Here is a 19,740-nt window from a genome sequence, read left to right as displayed (position 1 = left end):
TCTTAGGAACCATGTGGGTTCTGGTGAGCTAAGTCTTCCTCCCAGTTCTGTCTCTGTTCCCTGTAGAGTCCCCTCCAGGATCTCCACCCTGCTCCCCTCTTCCCTTCCCTGTATCCTAACACTCCACCTGCCAGAATCAGAACCAGAGTACTCCTGATCTTTAGAACCATTCCCCCTGACCCCCAGCAGCAGCTGGTCCTTGACAGGAGTAGCAGGTGGTGTGCTGTACCACGTGGCCTGAGAAGGGAAAGCAAGGGGGCTGTTGTGCAGGGAGACAGCAGAAAGGAAGCAGTTATGCAGAGGGCACTAGAGTGGGGGGAGTTGGAGGCCCCTGAAGGTGTTTCGAGTCCTTGGTTCTAACTGTACCTCAGCCTGGGTGCATGTCCCCCAAGCTTCTAAGAGATACCCCTGTAGACCTAAGCTAGTTCAAGTGACTGTCGACATGGAGAGATCTCTTCACTCTGGCAAAGTGTATCAACAAGACCAGGAGTCAGAGCCCAGAAGGATGAAGAGAATGGCATTCTAAAATGAGCTAACAGGGGGAGAGTCCTAAAGGAAGAGCTCTGTATTCTAGGCAAAAGGCTGGGGAAAAACAGAACGCCTTTCCTGTTATAGCCCAGGCTCTAGATTCGGGCCTGGGAAGGACCAGATCAAGTCCCGACTAGGGGCCAATTGCCTACCAGACCATGACCTCCACCTTGACTTTTAATTAATTCCAAGTTAAACCAGTGATCCTTGGTGGTAGGTAACCTCCTAGTCCTTTCCACCACTTATGTTCTCCAGCCAACTTGTGGCCTGAGTAAAGTCAATAAAAAGCAAGGTTTCACTACTCTTAACAGCCAGGAGCCAGAGGCCAGTGGCACTAGTGGGCTGTGAAGGAATTCAGTTAGGTTACAAGTGAGGACACACAGTCTAACATAATTGAGGGCAGTGCTTCTCAGATTTTATTGTGCATAACAATCAACTGGGAATCTTGTTAAATGCAGAGTCTGTGTTCTAGGTCCGAAGTGCGGCCTGAGATTCTGCCTTTCCAACAAGCTTGCAATGCTGGTGCTGATCTGTAGGCCACCCTAAATCAGTGCTATCTTCAGAGCCAATGAGAGGTACCACCAGAAACCTGGGGAGCGGGAAGAGGGTGGGGGAGTCCATCAGTTTCCCACTTCATTTGTGGCTCTGACAATGGCCACATCTACCTGTGGCCTCCATGTGTGTCTGGGGTCCCTTTACAGGCTTGGAATGGTGGCCACTTTCCACTTTTGCTGGTGCCTGGGGGACTTCACTACTCCGTCTTGATTCTCCAACTCTGCCCTTCACTAAAATTTCAGTGAAAGCTTTTGAGTGTTTGACCTGTTTATTGCCAGGATGCTGAGTGACTAATAAAGTTCTCACTGAGAGCAAATCCCTCGAGAAGTCTAGGACTAAGCCTGCAGGCTCACTCGCAGGTCTCAGGCATCCTTCTCGAGAACACAGGTATGGGCACAGAACCTAAGGGCTGGTCGCTGGGCCCCCTCCCACCAAGTACCCAGTTCATCCCATTCCTGTGCTCAGATGGCTCCTTGGGAGAGTGTTAATAGTACATACCAATTCAACTGCAATTCGGCTGGCAGCACGAGCCAGCTTCGTTTCTGCGGTCATCTATGGGATGAGAAGTCCTATTCAGGAGTCAGACCCTTATGTGAAGGAACTGGTTTAAGGGAAACTGCCCTGTTCCAGTTGTGTTGTGAAGTGTTTAACAAATAAAAAGCCACGAAGTCTCATGTAGTTAGGTTGATATTTAATTACAAGGAACCCAGGTTCTTTTACAACACAGGAGGTGGGAGCCAGCAGCTCCCCATAAGCCTTTCCAGCCTGGGTGACTGAGGCTAAGATGGGGACACATGAGACATGTGGGAGGGTGGGGGCTCTGGCACAGTGTGTCCTGCCCAAAGCTGAGGGTAGTAGCCACTGGGGATCCGCACCCGCGGCTGGCCCAGGTCTGCCATCACTCCAGGAGGCAGAACTCTGTCTCCTGCTGTCGCATGTTGGGTAACACATAAAGAGCCACAGCTGCAAGGGCCAAGAACACCATAGGCTTCCACATCCCAAACATGTTCTGTGGGGACCAAAGACAAACGGTGAGTGTCCCGCCTTCTGAACCCATCCCTAAGCCAGAGATCCCCTGCCTCCTGGTGCTGAAGATACCTCAGGACCACCATGGTCCACCCCCTTACCTCCTGGGTACTGGAGACAATGTGGCCTGAGTCCGGGAAGGACCCTGTGTGTATCACCCGAGGCCACAGCCTGTATGTATGACCCATGGAAAGAGAATACCAGTTCCTGTGTGTAGAAGCAAGCTCAGGGGCCAGACCTCAGAGGATCCAAATGGTTGCCATGAGAAAGGATTGGATATCATATGGCAAAAATATGAGAATGAATGTGGGCCTTTGGGAAAATCAGCAGCACCTCATTAGTTTCCTGGAGGAGGAACTCGGAGTCAAGAGGATGTTATTAAGACTGCAGGGGAAGTGAAGAAGATACCCCATGGAGTGCAGGCTGCCCAAACCCTTTATGGAGAAGTTGGCTCAAAGAAACTCAAGGAAGCTGGTCACTGGCCCTGGGAGGCAAATGCCAGTGTCATGAAACACCTCCAGTGACCGTGTTGACTGACTTTCTGAGCATGTGCAGAGGCTGCCAGATCCTGTTGATTTGTGGAAAAATAATAAGCATCATTTAGGGAACATGGAATCTTGGACAAGAAAATACCTACTTGGGAAAATAGTTCCTACTTTTATTACTGTTTTCTTTCTTTCATTCCTTTTTTTACTGTGTTTATGACTTGAAACACAGAATTTGGGTTATAAGTTGTAAGCTACGGCATAACAGAAAGACAGTTTTAGGGAAGGGTGAATATAGACCATTAATGCTAAGAATGCATTTACTTAGAGAAAAACGATCTAAAAAGAGGATGTTAAGCCAACTATAAAGAGCAAAGAAAACCTCCTACACTTGTAAAATTAGTTACTAAAAAAACCCAAAAAACGTAAGCTATGAAATGGGAAGCAAAACAATGTTAGAGGTGGGTGTACAGAGCAATTTACGTGAGAAAATAACTGAAAAGGGAGCTATGAGAAAATATTTACATGCTCAGATGCATTGCTAAAAATGTCAGTCTGATGTTCTTAAAGGCGCAAAGAGCTGAAACCCATAAATGTGACCTGACGCCCTTTATACCAGGCAGAGTCAAGATTCCAGACTGGCTGAGTAAAGGGCTGGTTTGGGCATCACGAAGGGGTAAGTCATGGCAGGCTTTCCTTTCAGGCTGGGTCACAAAATTCACACATCCACGGGTGACGTATTATAGAATTGTGCCCCTGAAACCTGTATAATTTTATTAACTGATGCCATCCCCAATAAATGCAGTTAAAAAAAAAAAAAAAAGAATTCACAGATCAAGGAAATCATGTTTTGGACTTAAATCAAGGTGTTTGACAAGGTTTTCCATGATGTCCTTGGAGAGAATATGAGGAAGTGAGGAAAATGACAGCACGATTTGCTGCTGGACCGTTTGTTAAGTGAGCGACGCGCTGGATAAGAGCCTGGAGAGATGACACTCGAGAGGGTTGGCCCCCACCTGTAACACGGATGAGGATAGGAGGGTGATATGAAGCTGGTAGGGAATGGGGATATTTTGAAATCAGAGTCAAGATTTTAAAAACTTCACAGGTTAGATCAATGGTTTATCTCTAACAGGGATACATGAAAAATTCTGTCTTGGATCCAAAAAATCAACTGCACGTAGAGAATGGGGAGGATTACTCAGCATATGTGATGTGCAGAGGGGTTTTAATGAACAATACATGAAATAACAATGTACAATTAGTTATCAAGAGAAGTATGGTGTCTTCCTAATACCTGGAAGCAACTAAGGAAAATTGCTCAAAATGAAAGATGATTAGGAAAAACATGACTGAAATTTGACCTGTTGCTAATGTTATGTAACTTAGAATGTGATTCACAATTTTCTGGCTGTATTACCTACCGTCTCTGTGCCTTAGTTTTATCATATATCAGATGACAATAATAATAGCTACCTCACAGGGTTGTTGTAACATTTAAGCGTGTTACTATAGATAAGGTGATTAGAACAGTTGTGGCACGTAGTGTACATCATATAAGTGTATGCTCTTTTTATTATTTATGTGGTGTTTTATCATTTGTCAAGTACTTTTACATACATGAACTGATTTGATCCTCAACGAGGAAGGCAGAGATTTCATAATCCTTTGCTTAAGTTGAAGAAACGAACATTCAGATTATGCATTCTGCCCCTTGGAACTAAGCTGTAAGAAGCAGAGTCAGACTCAACCAAGTTCTGTGCCCACTCTGTCAGCCAGTTTCTGCCTTTCCTGCCTTGATTCCTGGCAGGGGAGCTGCATATTGGGGTACAGCTAGACTCCGGGCATAAAAAGCTCCCTTAGGAGGACTCTTACCCAAGATTCCCTTCCTCTCATGCTGCTTGGGCCTGGCTCAGTTTGACCTGGAGAAAGGTTATGGCTGAATGCTCTGCGTCTCACCCACAGGGACTTAGAAATCGGTGTGTACAGGGGAGGAACAGGTACTGGGAGAGACCTCTGTCACTAAAGGAGTTGAAGACTGTCCACAGGACATAAAAGGAATGCCTAAAAGTGAGGGGGAGTGGAGGAAGGAGAGAAAAGGAAATGGTGATAAGAGCTACCAGCAAATGCTTCAGCTGCCACTCTGAACCTACCCATTAAGCCAACCACACTCCACTTACTGGGAAAGGAGGAGGGTAGGAGAGGGGCAACAGTAGGGGGCGCATGAGAAAGGGGCCAAAACAGGCTGAGAGGAGAGTTTATGGCTCCTGGGAGGCAGGGGGAACCCTAGGGTTCTACTCTGGGCCCCGAGACCACATTCTGCTTCCTGAATTTGGTACCCTGCTGACAGACAGATTACATAGACAGGCCAACTGGAAGGTGCCCAGAAAATACCAGCCTTTGTTCCCTGAGAACACTTGCATCTTTGGTTGGTGGAATTTTTTCACCAATACTACATTCTCTCCAGAAAGCCCAGCTTGGGAAGCCAATTACAATAGAACCTGGCCCCCAAAAGGGATAAACAGAGAACTAGAAAATATTTCCTGGCATTCTTGTTTTGATTTTTCTGGAGATCAGAGCCCCAAATCAGAGAACTTCTCAGTAGAAAGTATATAGTATGGTAGGGGTTTCACGTCCATTCTCCCCACGGCTGGAAGATGAGTTGAGGCTACCCTCATACACATGAGCCTGGGAGAGTCACTGCTCTCCAGACCTCCTCTCTCACCCAACAGGGGAGGGAGCGACTCCTAGTTTGCCATCCTGGGTAGTTACCACACAGAGAGCTTGGCTTGGGGACTAAAAAAAAGAGCACCCAGGCCAGCCTTGCAGACAGACATCAGCTCATCAGAGGTGGCTGGGAAGCTTTGAAAGTAGCAACAGTGCTGAGATCATCCCAATTCTTCCCGGCCAGAAGACAGAAACTCACGCCGTGTCAACAGTAAGCATTCCGACTCCCTATGTGTTATGGAGACATACTCCGAGAAGTCATGGGCTTTGCTGCAGCCCAAGGAAAAGCCAGAGCTAAAACTCAGACCCCACTATTGCCTGCTATAAAATGGCAAAAACAAGAAGTAGCTGAGAGAAAAGAGAAACAGAGGGGAGGCAAGGGCAACCTGCACCCTCCCTCGATCCCTCCGAAGAAGACCCAATACCAGTACCTGCGTTAGGACGACGTCTCTGCCCACCAGCACCAGAGCAAAGCCGATATGACCACCAGGCCTACGAGAGGCAAGGAGAAGATGGGAGGATTGGGGGCAGGGGATGGCTGCAACATATCAAACAAGAAAGAAGCACGAGGAGAGACCAGGAGATGGAAGGTGGCATGAAAAGACATAAACACATGAATCCAACAGATAATGAAGATGAGAAAACAAAGGGAAAAGAGAGAGAGAGAGAGAAAGGTCAAGAGGTTAAACTGGTCAGCAAGAGCAGCAGGGGCTCTTCCCTGCTACCTGCGCCTGGGTCTCCCCACTGGTAGCCTCCAGAAGACGCGCAACAGAATGGGTTTAGCAGCAGCTTAGGTCTAAATCAGGCGGCGGGGCCAGCTTTTCGGCTTGTCGTATCCCTCTCATGTCTTGTCAAGGAGGTGTGATGTGCACCCAGACCTTTCCTGTAGGTAACTCTGGAAAAGTAAAGCTTCAGCAAGTAAAGTAGGGCTCTCCAGATGAGAAGGATGTGTACTTTCTCACTCCGGGAAGAGCCCATCTCTTGTCAGGCCACCTGTCCCTTTGTCAGCCCCTTGATCTGGCTGCTTTCCATGAGATCTCTAAATGTTCTGGGCTCCGGTCCCTACGATCCCCTAGGAGTGTAATGCTGTGGTTGTGAGACAGAATGCGCTGAAGCAAGCCAACAATGGAGAAGGGCCAGTTCTGTGTCTGCAACAATCTTCCTGAGAGAAATGGATTGCAGGAGGTAACATATGCCAGCCGAGCTGCCTGCAGAAGATACAGGACCCGCTGAGCTGAAGGGTCATCAAAGGGTAGACACAAGCGATGTGCTTGACTTTGGATAAATCAGGTTTGGCGCTTAGGAAGATGGCACCCAAGGCCAGGAAATCCCTGAGGCTCTGAACCAGCATGTGGTGGAATACCAGGAATTCAAAGAAATAGAATGCTGGGGAAGAGGCTGCAGTTCTCCCACTTCACATCCTAAGTAATGGTCTGCCACAAGTTAACAAGGACTGCATGCTGGGTCCTCAGCAGGGGCCACAGACTGAACCACCAGAAAATAAGATAGCCTTAAAGTTGACTGGGACATTCCACCACAAGAGACTTGTTTTATTCCCCTGTGTTTAGAGGGACAGAAAGAACCTAGACTGTAAACTGAGGACTTAGTCAGGAAGTACTCAAACTCTTCCAGGAACCAGAGCCCCAGTTAACCTCAGCCAGGGCAGGAATTCAGTGGGTATGTACCTGTACAGATGTACCGGTTGTTAAAATACAGAAATACTTTTGTATTTTTGTTGATAAATACCCCAGGATACTCCCACCTCAACCTCTCAGGATCCAGCAAGTAAAGGGTTAATTAGCATTCTGGCTGGTCTCCCGGGCTGGTCAATGACCTGCTGTACAGACTGAATACTGGACAACTTCTGATTACTCCAGGCCCCTACCCTCATGTCTTGTAATATACAGAGCCCAGTGCATGACACCAGCCCTCTACCCACTACTAACAGAAACAAAGGTCAAACCTGACAGGGTCCTGTGGGGTAGGGGGACCGAGTGAGTGGCCCAGGCGACAGAAAGCCTTGCACTGTCAGCGTCCCTAGTGCACTAATGCACTAAGGCAGGGGAGCACCCTCCTGACGTAAGTAACAGGTGCTACCATATAAATGAAAGCAGGCAGAACTCCGATGACCACCAGCAAAGGCGGCCTTTGTGCCACAGTTCCACAGCACTGTGGGTTAGGCCCGCCATCTCCCACAGAGATACCACTCTCTCCAATTCCATCTCTATTTCCACTTTCCCTGAGTGGGCCACCTCAGAGATCACTAGCCTCTGCTCCTGCACAAGCCCATCGAGGGCTGGGTCACCCTCAAGGCTGGGGCACCTCAGGAGCCAAGGGCCCATTTCCCACTTGATCCAGCCTTTGGCTGCAATTACCTTTTTGCTCTCAGAAAATTTAAGGGGGTTTTCCTCTGAAGCTTCAGGGTGAGAGTCAGCATCCTCTTCATCTTGGTTTTCTTCTTCCTTTCCCTCCTGGTCTTGGGACTCTTCAAATCCCTCCTCCTCATCTTCTGTGGGCTTCATTTCTACGGGATCTGGGGGCTCAGAAATTAGTTCATCCCAGGACTCTTCCTTTGGTTCCTTTTTGGTTTCCTCCCTCTTTTCCTCGGTTTCCTCTTCCTCTGCTTTTGGCGGATCATCGATATCTGTGTGGCTAGCCTTGTAGTATAGCACTACCTCCAGACTCTGTGGGCGGAGGTGGGGCAGAGTGGGGGATGCTGTTACCCGCGAAGATGCCTACCCTCAACACAATGCTGAACTCCCTCAAGAACACTGCTTCCTGTCTCGTCACGCTGCCTGGGCAGCACTGTGATCTGGGAGCGTCCATCCCCCTGCACACAGCGTGGAGGGTAGTCACACCAGCCCCTCCGGACCGATACATCTATCTGGTCATTAACCACCTCAGACAGCTGCCAGAGCTAAAGATCCTTGAGCTCAGTGCCTCAACTGCTCCTTCTACCCCTGCACGGTGACTCCTATTTTATCCAGTCCTCTTTCATATATACACAGCTACTTTTCATCCATTTGCTCTTTCTCTTGAGCATGTGACCCAGGAAGAACAGGGGCCCCAGAAAATTGGGCTGGGTTCACTGAAGCGGTCGGTCGTCTAGCCTAGCAGCTGTGGGTCTCTGAGGCTGTAGCTCCACATATGTGTGCTCTGTACTCCCCACTCCCTTTAACTTAACAGGAAAAAGGAGTACACCAAATTGCTACCAAGACGGAACCACTCTAGATACTTTAGAGACCCCAGAAGCTTCTCTACAAATATCTCACCTGGTCAGAATGGTGGTAGAGATGGTTTTTCCTCTCAGGACCTCATCTACCTTTCCACTTTCGGCTACAGAGGTTACTACTCACCTGCCTGGGCTTACAGCTGCTCTCAGAACTCTCCGGGCTTGGCTTGGCCACCTTTTTATTTTTAACCCCATTGACATTCTTGTTTGTGTTCTTACGGGCATTTTCCCCCTTGGTAACAGAGGACTTCTTCTCTTTGAGCTGGCGAAGCTCCTCCTGGCAGCACTGCAGCTGCCCCTCCAACTGCTCCTGCTCTGCCAAAAGGCGACCCTGCTCATCCATGCTGGCCTGGTACTGCAGCTGCAGCTCCCGCAGCTTGGTCTGCAGCTCTTTGATCTGCGGGCAGTGGAGGGCCAGTTACCCACAACCTAGCCTACACAGTCCGCCTGGGCCCTGCCTGGGGCCACTGCTTCAGGAATTTCCCAGCTAGAGCCTGTGGGGAAGCCTGGGTTCAAATCTCAGCCCCACATCTTACTAAATGAATGACAATGGACAAGTTACAAGAAAGAAAGAAAGGAAGGAAGGAAAGAAGGAAGGAAGGGAAGAAGGAAGGAAGGAAGGAAGGAAGGAAGGAAGGAAGGAAGGAAGGAAGGAAAGATGAAGCTCTGGCTGGTATGGCTCAATGGATTGAGCGCTGGCCTGTGCACCAAAGGATCATCAGTTCAATTCCTAGTCACAGCACACATCTGGGTTGCAAGCCAGGTCCCCAGTTGGGGGCATGTGAGAGGCAATCGCACATTTATGTTTCTCTTTCTCTCTTTCTCCTTCCCTTCCCCTCTCTCTAAAAATAAATAAAATCTCAAAAAAGAAAGAAAACATGAAACTGTGGGAAATAAGCCTCTAAAGCAGTTTTACAAAGAGCTCCTTCCTCACTTGAGGCACCTGATGATTTACATCTAACATGATCAATAAAGGATAATTTAGATTATATTTTTACTGTGACCTGCCTTGAGAATAACTACAGAGTTACCCCTTCTGAACCTTGGGCTTTATTCTGTCATGACTTTTTATGGGAACTCCTACTTCACCCAAACTATTTCTCTATGAGGCACAATCACCTAAGGAACTGTGTCGAACACTCCGGAGAGTGTACCTGGGCACCTGAACCTCGCCCTGGAAACAGAGGCGAGTCCCAGCCCTGCTCCCTAGCCCTGATTCTGTCTCTCCTGACTTCTGGCAGCACATCAGGGTCTCCTTGGTATGTACCAACTCTAAGCAACCTAGGCCCATGTGGCTAATGCTCTCCGAGGCTTCCCGTGCATACACAGTGACCCCCACTGGACTGTGGACTACTCTTGGGCAGAGACAAAGCCTTCTTTCCCATGGCTAGTGGATGCAGGACACTCTTCTTGGCATCATGACAGATCCAAGAGGAGCTGTGGTCCTGTACTTGACAAGCTTACAATCTAGTTGAAGAGGCAAGACAAATACATATAAAATAACTAAATAAAGTTGGCAGGTGAAAAAATATGACTACAGAAGTGCTCTAGGGCACAGAGCAAAAGAGAGAACAGCAGTGGCAAAGGGAAAGAACGAAATTCTTCAGAGTCTTGGAGATCAGTGAATCCCAGCGCAGTGGGCACCCGAGAAATGTCCATCAGTGAGGCAGCAGATTGCCCCGCCTCCTGGGATTCAGTCCCAACTGTGTCTGATCAGGAAGGGGGCAGCTATGCAGAGCAGCCAGTGGGCTCCTGCCCCTCACTCCTCAGGCTCTCTGAAAAGGCTCTAGGGACTCCTACAAGAAACCCTGCCTCCCCGATGGCAGTTACCTCATTCTTGTCATTTTGGGAGGTAACAGGCTTCTCAAGGCCCTCGATGCAGTCCTTGAATTCTTTTTCGCAGGCATCCAGCTCTTCCTTCAGTTCCTTCTGCTGGACCAGCAGTATCTTCATCTGCTCTTGCAGCAGGTCGTGCTCCTCCTGGCTGAGCTGGTACAAGGCCTGCACTCCCTGCAGCTTGATCAGCGCCTTGGCAACCACGTCCTCAAAGTGCTGTGGAGGGTGGAGGAGGGATGACGGCACCCTAGGAAGCACCTGTCCTCCACCCCACTCTCTTTGCTAGGCCCTTCCGTAAAAGGATAAGAACCTTCTTTCCCTGCCTGATGTGTCATCTGGCTGCTATTACCTCTATATCTTCAGGCTCAGCAGGTTCGTCGTCAGTGCTGCTGACGTAACTCTTATTGTAACAGGTGTCAGAGCTACTGCCGCTGTCATAGCCCTTCTTGTCAGTGACGCTGCTGCTGCTGCTACGGTAGCTCTTCATATAGGTTTCAGTGGTGCTGCTGCTACTGTTGTAGCTCTTGAGAAAGCTCTCCTCACTGGCCTGGGTGCTCCCGTAACTCTTGTGATAGCTCTCATTGCCCTCAATGCTGCTACCATAACTCTTCCTGTAGGACTCAAGGCTCATTTTTATAGAAGGGGACTGGGCTTGGAGCAACTGCATTTCTTCCAGGCAGAGCTGCAAGTCAGCGTGCAGCCTCTTCCGCTCCTCTAGGAGCCTCCCCTGCTCCTGCTGCAGTAGCTCCTGCTCCGTCTGGCTGGCCTCATACATGTCCTGCAGAGCCTGCATGCGGGTGGCGATCATCTTGGACTGCCGGGAGTGGGTGGGAGACAGTATTGTTACTCTCACGCTGCGGCCCTAGTTGCCTGATACCCGTCCTGGTGCAGACATCTGAGAGAACTACGCACCTTCACGCTGGTCTCAAGATAGCCTAGGTTGTCACCTTAGCCTACAGGTAACCGTCAGGGGTCAGTTTCTTGCTCATTGGAGACAATCTCTCCACAGTAGACACTATTAATGTTTCCAGGCTCCTATTTCTGCTGTTTCTGCACTTAGGTACATCCCTCTCTCCTTGGAGCACTAACGAGTGGGTCTCAAGAACACTCTGGCTCCCTACCTTATCCTCTTCTCAGTCAGATGTACCCATTATCCTGACCTTTAGACTCGGTCTCCTCCCCTACCCCCAGTTCTAAAATCAGTCTCGGTCTTGAATGTGAGCATACGAAGAATTCCTTTCTCAGAAGATGGGGACTTGGAATCACGGTCTCCCTACAAGTCCCTGAACCTCCTACCCCAATTCTGAATCTGGACTCTAGGCACCTTTTCCAGGCCCTGTGGGCCTGGTCTCTGTGTTTTCCAGGCTGAAATCTGATGCCCCTGGAATCTGACCAAATCTCACAGCTCAGACTCCTGCTATCCCCTGTATCCCCTGTCTAAGCTAATATTTGAATGAATAGATTTTGCCTAAATTGAAAGTCTACCTGCTCTTCCTCACTCCCACTGAGACCTCAGACCACATTCACCCCCAAACCTGAAATCTCCACCAGTGAGTCCTCAGAGACATGACCCTTGCGGGTGTCTAACTCCCTTGACCTGGCTGTTACTCCTGTCAACGTTGCAATGAAGACAGTGTGGTCAGGCCCAAGAAACCCACATGCTAGGAACTCTTCCCTTGGAAATGAACAGCCCCGTATTGGGCTCATGTGGAACACCAAGAGGTTATAGATTTTATCATTGAAGTGTACTTCTCGATAATCAACCAGCTCATGAGAAAAGGATACCTTCAGAGTCAGTCCCAAGCAATCCAAACGCTAAAATGATATTATACATCTGGAAAATGAGATGTTGAAGGGACTGAGACAAATTATTAAGTGATTAGACCTCTGGGTCATCCTGGGTCTAAGTGTGCACAGAGCTTCGGTTGGGCATGCACGTGGTCAGGTCCTCGGGCTGTATCTGAAGCCACATCTTAATGGACCCAGGAGCGGTCATGGCTGGGGCAGGTCAGGGATTCAGTCTCATCCTTGCTCCCAGCTGAGCAGGCCTTCCTGTCACTGACCCTTCTGGGCAGCCCCTTTCCCTGATGTCCCCAGAACCGTCTCCCTGCCTCTCACTAGGGTTACCTTGTGTTGACCACATTTTGAGGAATTAAGAGATTTGGAACCTTCTGGATTCTCCAACACTTCCTGGAAATGAGACTCTTTGAAAAGGTGCAGCATTTTGTGCAGCCTTAGTTGTTCTTTTAATACATTTTCTTGATTCTGTATCAGCTGTTTCTGCTCCTCCTGCATGCCTTGGTAGAGCAGCTGGAGTTCACACAGGTCTTGTAACTTTGTAAGCAGCTCCTGACTCTGTGAGGTAGAGTAGAAGGAAGGGGGCAGGAACTGTGGTGGTCACATGGAAAGCCCTCTGGTCCTTCCTGATGGGGACCCTCCCCTTGGGAATCTCTGGGTTGGCTCTGCACAGCTCATCTGGGACTGGGGCAGTCTTCCTGTGGAGATCTATAATTGAGTAGTACTGATCTCAGATGTTTGGATATATCTTGTAGTTTACAAAGTGCTTTCAAGTATATTTTCTCCAGATGCACTAAATATCTAAATATAAAATGCTAGACATATTCCAGAGCATAAATGTATTTTAAGATGTAAAACCCTAATGAGCTATATTAAACTTTTTGGTTTGAGCTTGGTGAGAAAGTAAGGAGTGATTGGTTAAGAATAGAAAAATCTCTATTTCCACCCTTCCTTTTCTTTTTCCCAAGGACAGTCACACCTGGGAAGCTACTCACAGCCACTTCTCCACAGTTAGCAGCCATTTGCTGGCCGTGGTTACCTTCTGGAGGAGACCAGATTTGGGCAGCGGGAACGTGAGCCTGTGCAGCTCTTCTTGCAGCTGGCCCTGCTCCTCCTGCAACCTCCTCTGGTCCTCCAGGAGCTCGCACTGCTCCATCTGCAGCTGCCCCATCTCCTTCTGGCTGGCCTTGTACTTTTCCTGCAATTCTGTCAGTCTGAACAGCAGTGCATCACACTGTGGATGGGACGGGGCACGGAGACACGGTTATTCCGCAAGGTAGTCCTCTGCCGGTGTGGTGAGCAGAGTACTTCTGGGCCCTCCTGCCCCTGTCCTGAGTCACACTGAGCTCACACAGGTTTAGATGCTGAGTAGGTAACCCCAGCAGGCTGCTTGGCACCGCTGTGTGGCTGTGCTCTAATTTCTTCTATTAGTCCCCTCTGAGAGCATTTTGAATGAGAGTGTTATCAATGCCCCTCCCTTTTCATTTCCCCGCCTCCCTTTCCTCTGGCCTTTTCCTTTGGTATATACCATTTTCTTACCCTGCTGAGATTTCTACTTCCTGTTACTCAATTTGTTTTTATTCCTAAGTATGTTCCTTAATTTCACCCTAATTTCTTTTCCATTTTTATTTTCACAATCATCTTCAAAATCTTTAGAAAAGTATGCACTATTGCTAAGTTTGGGTTAAGAAGACTAAATCACCCTATGATTCCAAAAATCTAAATTATCTAATAAGCTCAGTGCTGTTTTATGACAAGAGAGAAAGCTGGCTCTGTAGGCTGCATGCTGTAGCTCTTCCACTAGGAGAGGAGGGGATGAGCAAGGCACGGACCCCCTCACTCCTAAGTTTAGTGGGAATGGTGAAAGGGAGGAACGTGAGCCAGGGCACAGAAAGGCAGGTGGACTGTAGGGCTTGCCCAAATAACCTCCCAAATTGTATGTCTCCTGGAGGACTTTCCCTGGGGACACAGCCTGCTATCAGTTGTGGCAGGAGCTACTGAGTATTCTGGCAGAATGTGACTTGTTCCATGATTTTTTGAGAATCTTGGGCCTGTTCTCTATCATGCTTCAACACCTTTCCATTTCCTATCAGCAATCCTGAAAGTGCTCAACACAGGGTACCTGATAATGACTTGCATTTATACAGTATGGAAAAAATAAAAAAGAGCCCTGGCTGGTGTGGCTCAGTGGATTGAGCGCCGGCCTGCAAACCAAAGGGTTTCTAGTTCGATTCCCAGTCAGGGCACATGCCTGGGTTGTGGGCCAGGTCCCCAGGTGGGAGCAGGGGAGAAGCAACCACACATTGATGTTTCTCTCCCTCTCTTTCTCCCTCCCTCTCCCTCTCTCTAAAAATAAATAAATAAATAAAATCTTTAAAAGAAAATCTTTAAAGAAAGAAAAAGAGGGAGGGGAAAGGGGAAAAGGGGGGAAAGAAGGGGAAGGGTCTAGTCAAGGAACTAGTATGAATGACCCATGGACGTGGACAACAGGGTGGGGATTGAATGTGGGGGAGGTGGGGTAGGGGGGAACAATGGAGGGAAAATGGGACAACTATAATAGAAAAACAATTTTTAAAAAAGTTAAAAAAGAAAAAGGAAAGAGAGAGAATGAGTAAGGAAGGCTTCATTTATCACTACCAGGGTTTATGACAAAAAGGAAGTGAGATAAGAGTTGTATTCCATTCCATTTAAAGAGGGTAAAAATTAAGCTTCGAGAACTTAACTGCTCTGAAGCCACAAAACGGATCCTGGAAGGGCCTAGGTCCTTCTAATACCTAATCCGTGTTTTGGGCACAAGACCATGCCATCTGACACGCATTTGCAATCTGCCTTAGAAAATTAGACCTTCTCTTTCTAGTTCTAACAATCAAAGTTACACACATGGGCCTGTGTGTGTGTTTTCCATGAAAATGACAAGATATCACTACACATGGAATTACGTGCAAGTCTTCCAGTATTCAGACTGGATCCAGATGTACTGGATCGTGCTAAGCTGTGGCTCAGGTCAAGGTCAAGGCAAACTGTTTTAAAGTTAACAACATGGGGCTCTGGTTCTGTTTCCTGCCTTGCCATGCTAGGCTATGATTGGACAAGAGCCCATCAAGCCCCTTGGGTGGATGGATGACTTCCTCTTTTGCCCTTACCTCCTTTCTCCAGAGGAAGTGCCCAAGAGACCTCAGTTCCCTTAATTACAGTTACCTTATGAGCACATTTTCCCTCGTCCTCTGGGATGGGCTGGGTGGTCTTGAGTTGCTTCAGCTCCTGCTCACAGAGCAGGAAGTCCTGCTCCAGCTGATCATACATGTGCTTCTGCCGCTCCAGCTCATCCTTGCTGATCTGGTACAGCTGCTTCATCCCCTGAAGCTGGGCTTGCATCTCTATGTTCTGGGGCAGGGGAGGCAGGCCCACCATCACCCCAGGAGTCCCAATGACTACACTCTCAGGCAGTGACTAAGGGGGTCCTACCCTGTCCTTTCCAGTCCCAATTTCATCCCACTGAGGACTCCCTGAGATGGAGTCCCTAACAGGCTCTACAAAGAGACCTTCTGGGGCTTCCATTTGGGGAAGTGGAGAAAGGAAAGGGTTTCCTTTTTATAGGCTAATTTTCTGATTTAAAATCAAAGGAAGCTGCCCTGGCTGGTGTAGCTCAGTGGATTGAGCAGCTGCCTGTGAATCAAAGGGTCACCAGTTCGATTCCCAGTCAGGGCACAAGCCTGGGTTGTGGGCCAGGTGACTGAGTGGGGGCACCACACATTGATGTTTCTCTCCCTCTCTTTCTCCCTCCCTTCTCCTCTCTCTAAAAATAAATAAATAAAATATTTAGAAAAAAAAATCAAAGGAAGCTGAGAGCATCGCAACTCTCTGAGATCACCTTTCTACTAGGCAACTCTTTACCTCCCTTGCCAACAGCTCCTGCACAGACCTCCTACCGCCCCCACTCCTGCTAGGGACCAGTCCTCTCACCACAGCTCGGCCTGGCCCCCTGCTCCCTGGCTCGAAGTTTCTTTTACCTTCTCACTGCTCTCTTGGAAGCAGTCCGCGATGTCCCTGAGGCGCTGCACCTCCGCCCTGTGGGAGTGCAGGTCCTCCCGCAGTAGCTGCCGCTCGTCCAGCAGCTTATCCTTCTCACATACGAGGTTCTCGTGCTGGAGCTTCAGCTTATGGAGCCGGCACAATAACTCCTACAGTGGAGGGGGCTTCGGGCAGTAGTCCTGAGGTCCTCCACCCGCTCGCTCTTCTGCCTGCGTCCTGCTCAGACACAGACGGTCTAAGAACTGACTTCTCCCTGCCCTACACGCACTGGCTGTCCTCTCACCGGACGCAGCACCGGCAAGCGGCTGGAGCTCTTCACCCGTGGTGGCTGCGCTGTTTCAGCCCTACTCTTAACCACCCGCCCCAAACCTCTCAGCACCTCGGCTGCCCCTCACCTCTGGTGGCTGTTACCTTCTCACTCTGGCTTTCTACGACTGTGGGTTTCATGACTTTGAGCTGCCGGAGCTCGGCCTGAAGTTGGAGCTGCACCTTCAGGAGCTCAGTCTGCTCATCCTGGCTAGCATCATACTTTTGCTGCAGGGTACAGAGTCTGGTCTTCAGCTCCTCGTTCTGTGGTGGGGAGGATGTGGGTAGAACTGTTAGTCTCAAGAAACAGCAGACCCCTCTCCAGACCAGGGGGGTTCTTTTCCAGATGCAGACATCTTGAGGCGCTACCACAGGTCTCTGGTTTGGTCTCTTCTCTGCAGCAAACACTCAATAATGACTACCATTTCTAGAATGTAGCGCTATGGGACTTCTTCAATTGGTCTTCGGTGGCCTGTACCCCTGGTTGCAGGGTAAGAGTCAGCAGAGCACAGCCTTACTCTGCGATCATCCTCCCCGGAAGCGGTGACTCCATGGAGGCCCTTCTGCCCTCCCCAAACTCCCTTCCCGTCTGTGTTTACCTGGGAGGCGTGGTGGGAAGTCTGAAACCGAAGCACCTCATTCTGTGCGCACTTGAGCTCCCTATGCAGCCGCCTCTGCTCCTCCTCACTGGCCTGGCGATGATGCCGGAGCTCTTGCAACTCACAACACATTTCCTTACACTGTGTGGGAAACAAAACAGGAAGCTGACTTCCTACAAGTACCACATGTACTCCAAGAACAGGTTTGCAAGAATATTTACATCAGGCAAGCAAGCCAGGCCCCAGAGTACTATCTCCTGCCATAGTGCAGCCCTGGTCTAAGGAGAGGTTTCTCACACAGTCCGGGGGAAGGTAAAGGAGACAAGGGAAGGGCCTGCATTCTCTTACCTTGTTCTGCATGTCATGCATCTGCTCCTCTGCTCCCAGGAGCTGCTGTCGCAACAACTGGGTTTCTGGATCAGGCTCTAGGAAATCCAGTTCTGCAGTCTGAGACTCTACTGACACCATACTCCGTAGTGTTTCGGTTTCCAGCCACTTTTCTGTTGCCCTTCGTGTCCTGTAATCCAGAACCCCGGAGCCATGTTTGGGAGGGCGCTCTGCCTAGCACCACCTGCCAAGCGAGCTTGGTCCTGATGCCTTCATTTTAGGCAAAAAATGGTAAGGAACCTTTTATTATGATTTCTCTGTCAAATAAACACACTTAGAATGGTACGAAGTCCCCAGCACCTCAATAGGCAAAGCTCTGTTTGGCTCTTGGAGACCCTAAAAGTCCTAGTCCAGCTGGGCTTGAGGCTGGGCCCAGTGTCAAGCCAACTCCGATCTGGAGGTCATTAGACTGAAATGAGTCTACGTGGACAACAAAGGAATCACTTCTGAGTTACCCTAGGACAGAGCAAACTAGACCCTAATGCCTAAAATGGAAGAGAACCAAATTTTTGAACTCATTCAACTCTAGTCCCAGACAACTGGGTTGAATCCCCATGGCTGCTTCTAGGCAGTCTCTGTATCCTTCGGACACCAGGGGAAGGACCGGGTCTCCAGGAGGAGAGGGATACTCATTAGCCTGGCATCCGGGAGCAGCCTAGTCCTAGAGCCCCACTAGCCCCCTGGCTGTACCTGTCACTCTCCAGGTCTGCAAGCTGCCCCGTGAGGCTGCTGTTGCTCTCCTGCAGGGCCCTGTACTCCTCGCTCAGGAAGCGGTAGCGTTCCCGCAGCTGCTGCAGTTCTTCTGCAGAGGACAAGATGAGAGAGAGATGAGGTCCTAGGGAGGAAGCGCTGATGCCCGGCCCCCAATTTCCCTGCCTAGAAATCTGATAGCAAAAGGCTGAATGGCTCCCCTTTTTCTAGGGACAGAAGAGATACCACATGCAGAAGCTTAGAAGACAGGGCCCAGAAAATTCCATGCTGCAATGGGTCTCTGTCTTCCTTCAAGAGGCTGCCTTCTTTTCATCCCTCAGAAGACTTGCCCTGTATGGCCATCTTCAAACCCCCACAAAATCTTGGGGTTTTAGGAGCTTGTGATAATTTGCTTGGTTTATTGTATTTAAAGTTTCCACTGAACTGTTTGATTACCTTCCTATTATACTTTTAGTACAAAATGCTGAGAGATGTGAACTGCCAGGTGTCACACTGCCCAGTCCTGGCCTGTTGGAGACAACTCAGGCGTCCTGAAGGTCCTTTAATTTTCTTTATCACCACACCAAATACATTGGCCTCCATGTGGTCAAGACTCTGATGATTTTTTATCTGTTGATAGCGGGCCCATCTCAACCAGACCCACATATCACCCCCAGGTATCAGAGAAGTCTAGCTGAAATGCCCAGCACATGTCCCTAAGTACTAGGTGTATATATATATATATATATATATATATATATATATACTTTCTAATCTTCACTCGAGGTTATGTTTACTGATAAGAGAGAGAAGGGAGAAAGGGAGAAGGAAAGGGAAAGGGAGAGAAGGATGGGGGAGGGGAGGGAAAGGGGGAGAGAGAGGGAGGGAAGGAAGGAGAGAGAGAGAGAGAGAGAGAGAGAGAGAGAGAGAGAGAGAGAGAGAGAGAGAGAGAGAGGGAGAGAGAGAAAGGGAGAGAGAACATCAATTGGTTGGCTCCCATACCTGCCCCGACTGGGGATCAAACCCACAACCTTTTGGTGCATGGGACGATGCTCCAACCAATTAAGCCACCCAGCCAGAGCCCAATACTTTTCAATGCTGTGATAATAAAAACACCTGTATCTGTTTTGTTTCTTCATGATTAAGAATTATTTCTCTTAGAATTCTACTGTTTCTGAAAGAACACTTAGTTGCTCTAATTAGAACACAAGGCCTGTCTGTCAGCTTCTCCACCCTGAAGTTTGCTTTTAATGTTTATCCAATCAGAAGTCCTTGAACAGTGCAGATTACTGAAGAAGGAGGGAAGGAAACTAATCTTTAATGAAAACCAGCCATGTGCTAAGCATTAGACTTGATGGTTTCGGCCTTGGATCCAGTTAGTGTGTGAGTGCTTTCAACCTGCTAGGCGTTTCACTGAATCCCCAAAATAGTCCTGTAAGGTTTTCTTTTCTTTCTTAAATAAACTTTTAACTCTAGAATAGTTTTAGATTTACAGAAAGGTTGTGGAGTGCAGAATTCCCTGGGAGTGTTCTCACTTAGT

General features: G+C 48.8%; 1 protein-coding gene across 8 annotated transcripts in view; it reads right to left on the bottom strand.

The window, feature by feature from the left end:
• Positions 1-1,757: 1,757 nt before the first annotated feature.
• Positions 1,758-19,740, bottom strand: part of CCDC136 (coiled-coil domain containing 136) — a 28,115-nt gene continuing 10,132 nt past the window's right edge. For 2 of the 8 annotated variants that reach the window (XM_090287476.1, XM_090287478.1), the window contains 13 exons: positions 18,201-18,312; positions 17,472-17,640; positions 17,124-17,264; positions 16,630-16,788; positions 16,197-16,367; positions 15,385-15,570; positions 13,226-13,420; positions 12,517-12,744; positions 10,739-11,203; positions 10,384-10,605; positions 8,678-8,950; positions 7,697-8,005; positions 1,758-2,092 (listed from right to left, as the gene is read on the bottom strand). In XM_090287476.1, the coding sequence (XP_090143602.1) occupies positions 1,982-2,092; positions 7,697-8,005; positions 8,678-8,950; positions 10,384-10,605; positions 10,739-11,203; positions 12,517-12,744; positions 13,226-13,420; positions 15,385-15,570; positions 16,197-16,367; positions 16,630-16,788; positions 17,124-17,264; positions 17,472-17,640; positions 18,201-18,312 (2,741 nt within the window). In that variant the 3' untranslated portion in view covers positions 1,758-1,981. Of the gene's footprint in view, positions 2,093-5,752; positions 5,860-7,696; positions 8,006-8,677; positions 8,951-10,383; positions 10,606-10,738; positions 11,204-12,516; positions 12,745-13,225; positions 13,421-15,384; positions 15,571-16,196; positions 16,368-16,629; positions 16,789-17,123; positions 17,265-17,471; positions 17,641-18,200; positions 18,313-19,740 lie in introns of all 8 variants that reach the window. The other 6 variants (XM_090287477.1, XM_090287479.1, XM_090287480.1 and 3 more) reach the window with 6 other exon arrangements.

Source organism: Furipterus horrens, unplaced genomic scaffold, assembly GCF_987537825.1.
Source record: "Furipterus horrens unplaced genomic scaffold, mFurHor1.1.pri manual_scaffold_9, whole genome shotgun sequence".
In the NCBI taxonomy this organism is placed as follows: Eukaryota; Metazoa; Chordata; class Mammalia; order Chiroptera; family Furipteridae; genus Furipterus; species Furipterus horrens.
Note: the sequence above shows the minus strand (reverse complement) of the source record. Positions and strands in the feature narration are given on the sequence as shown.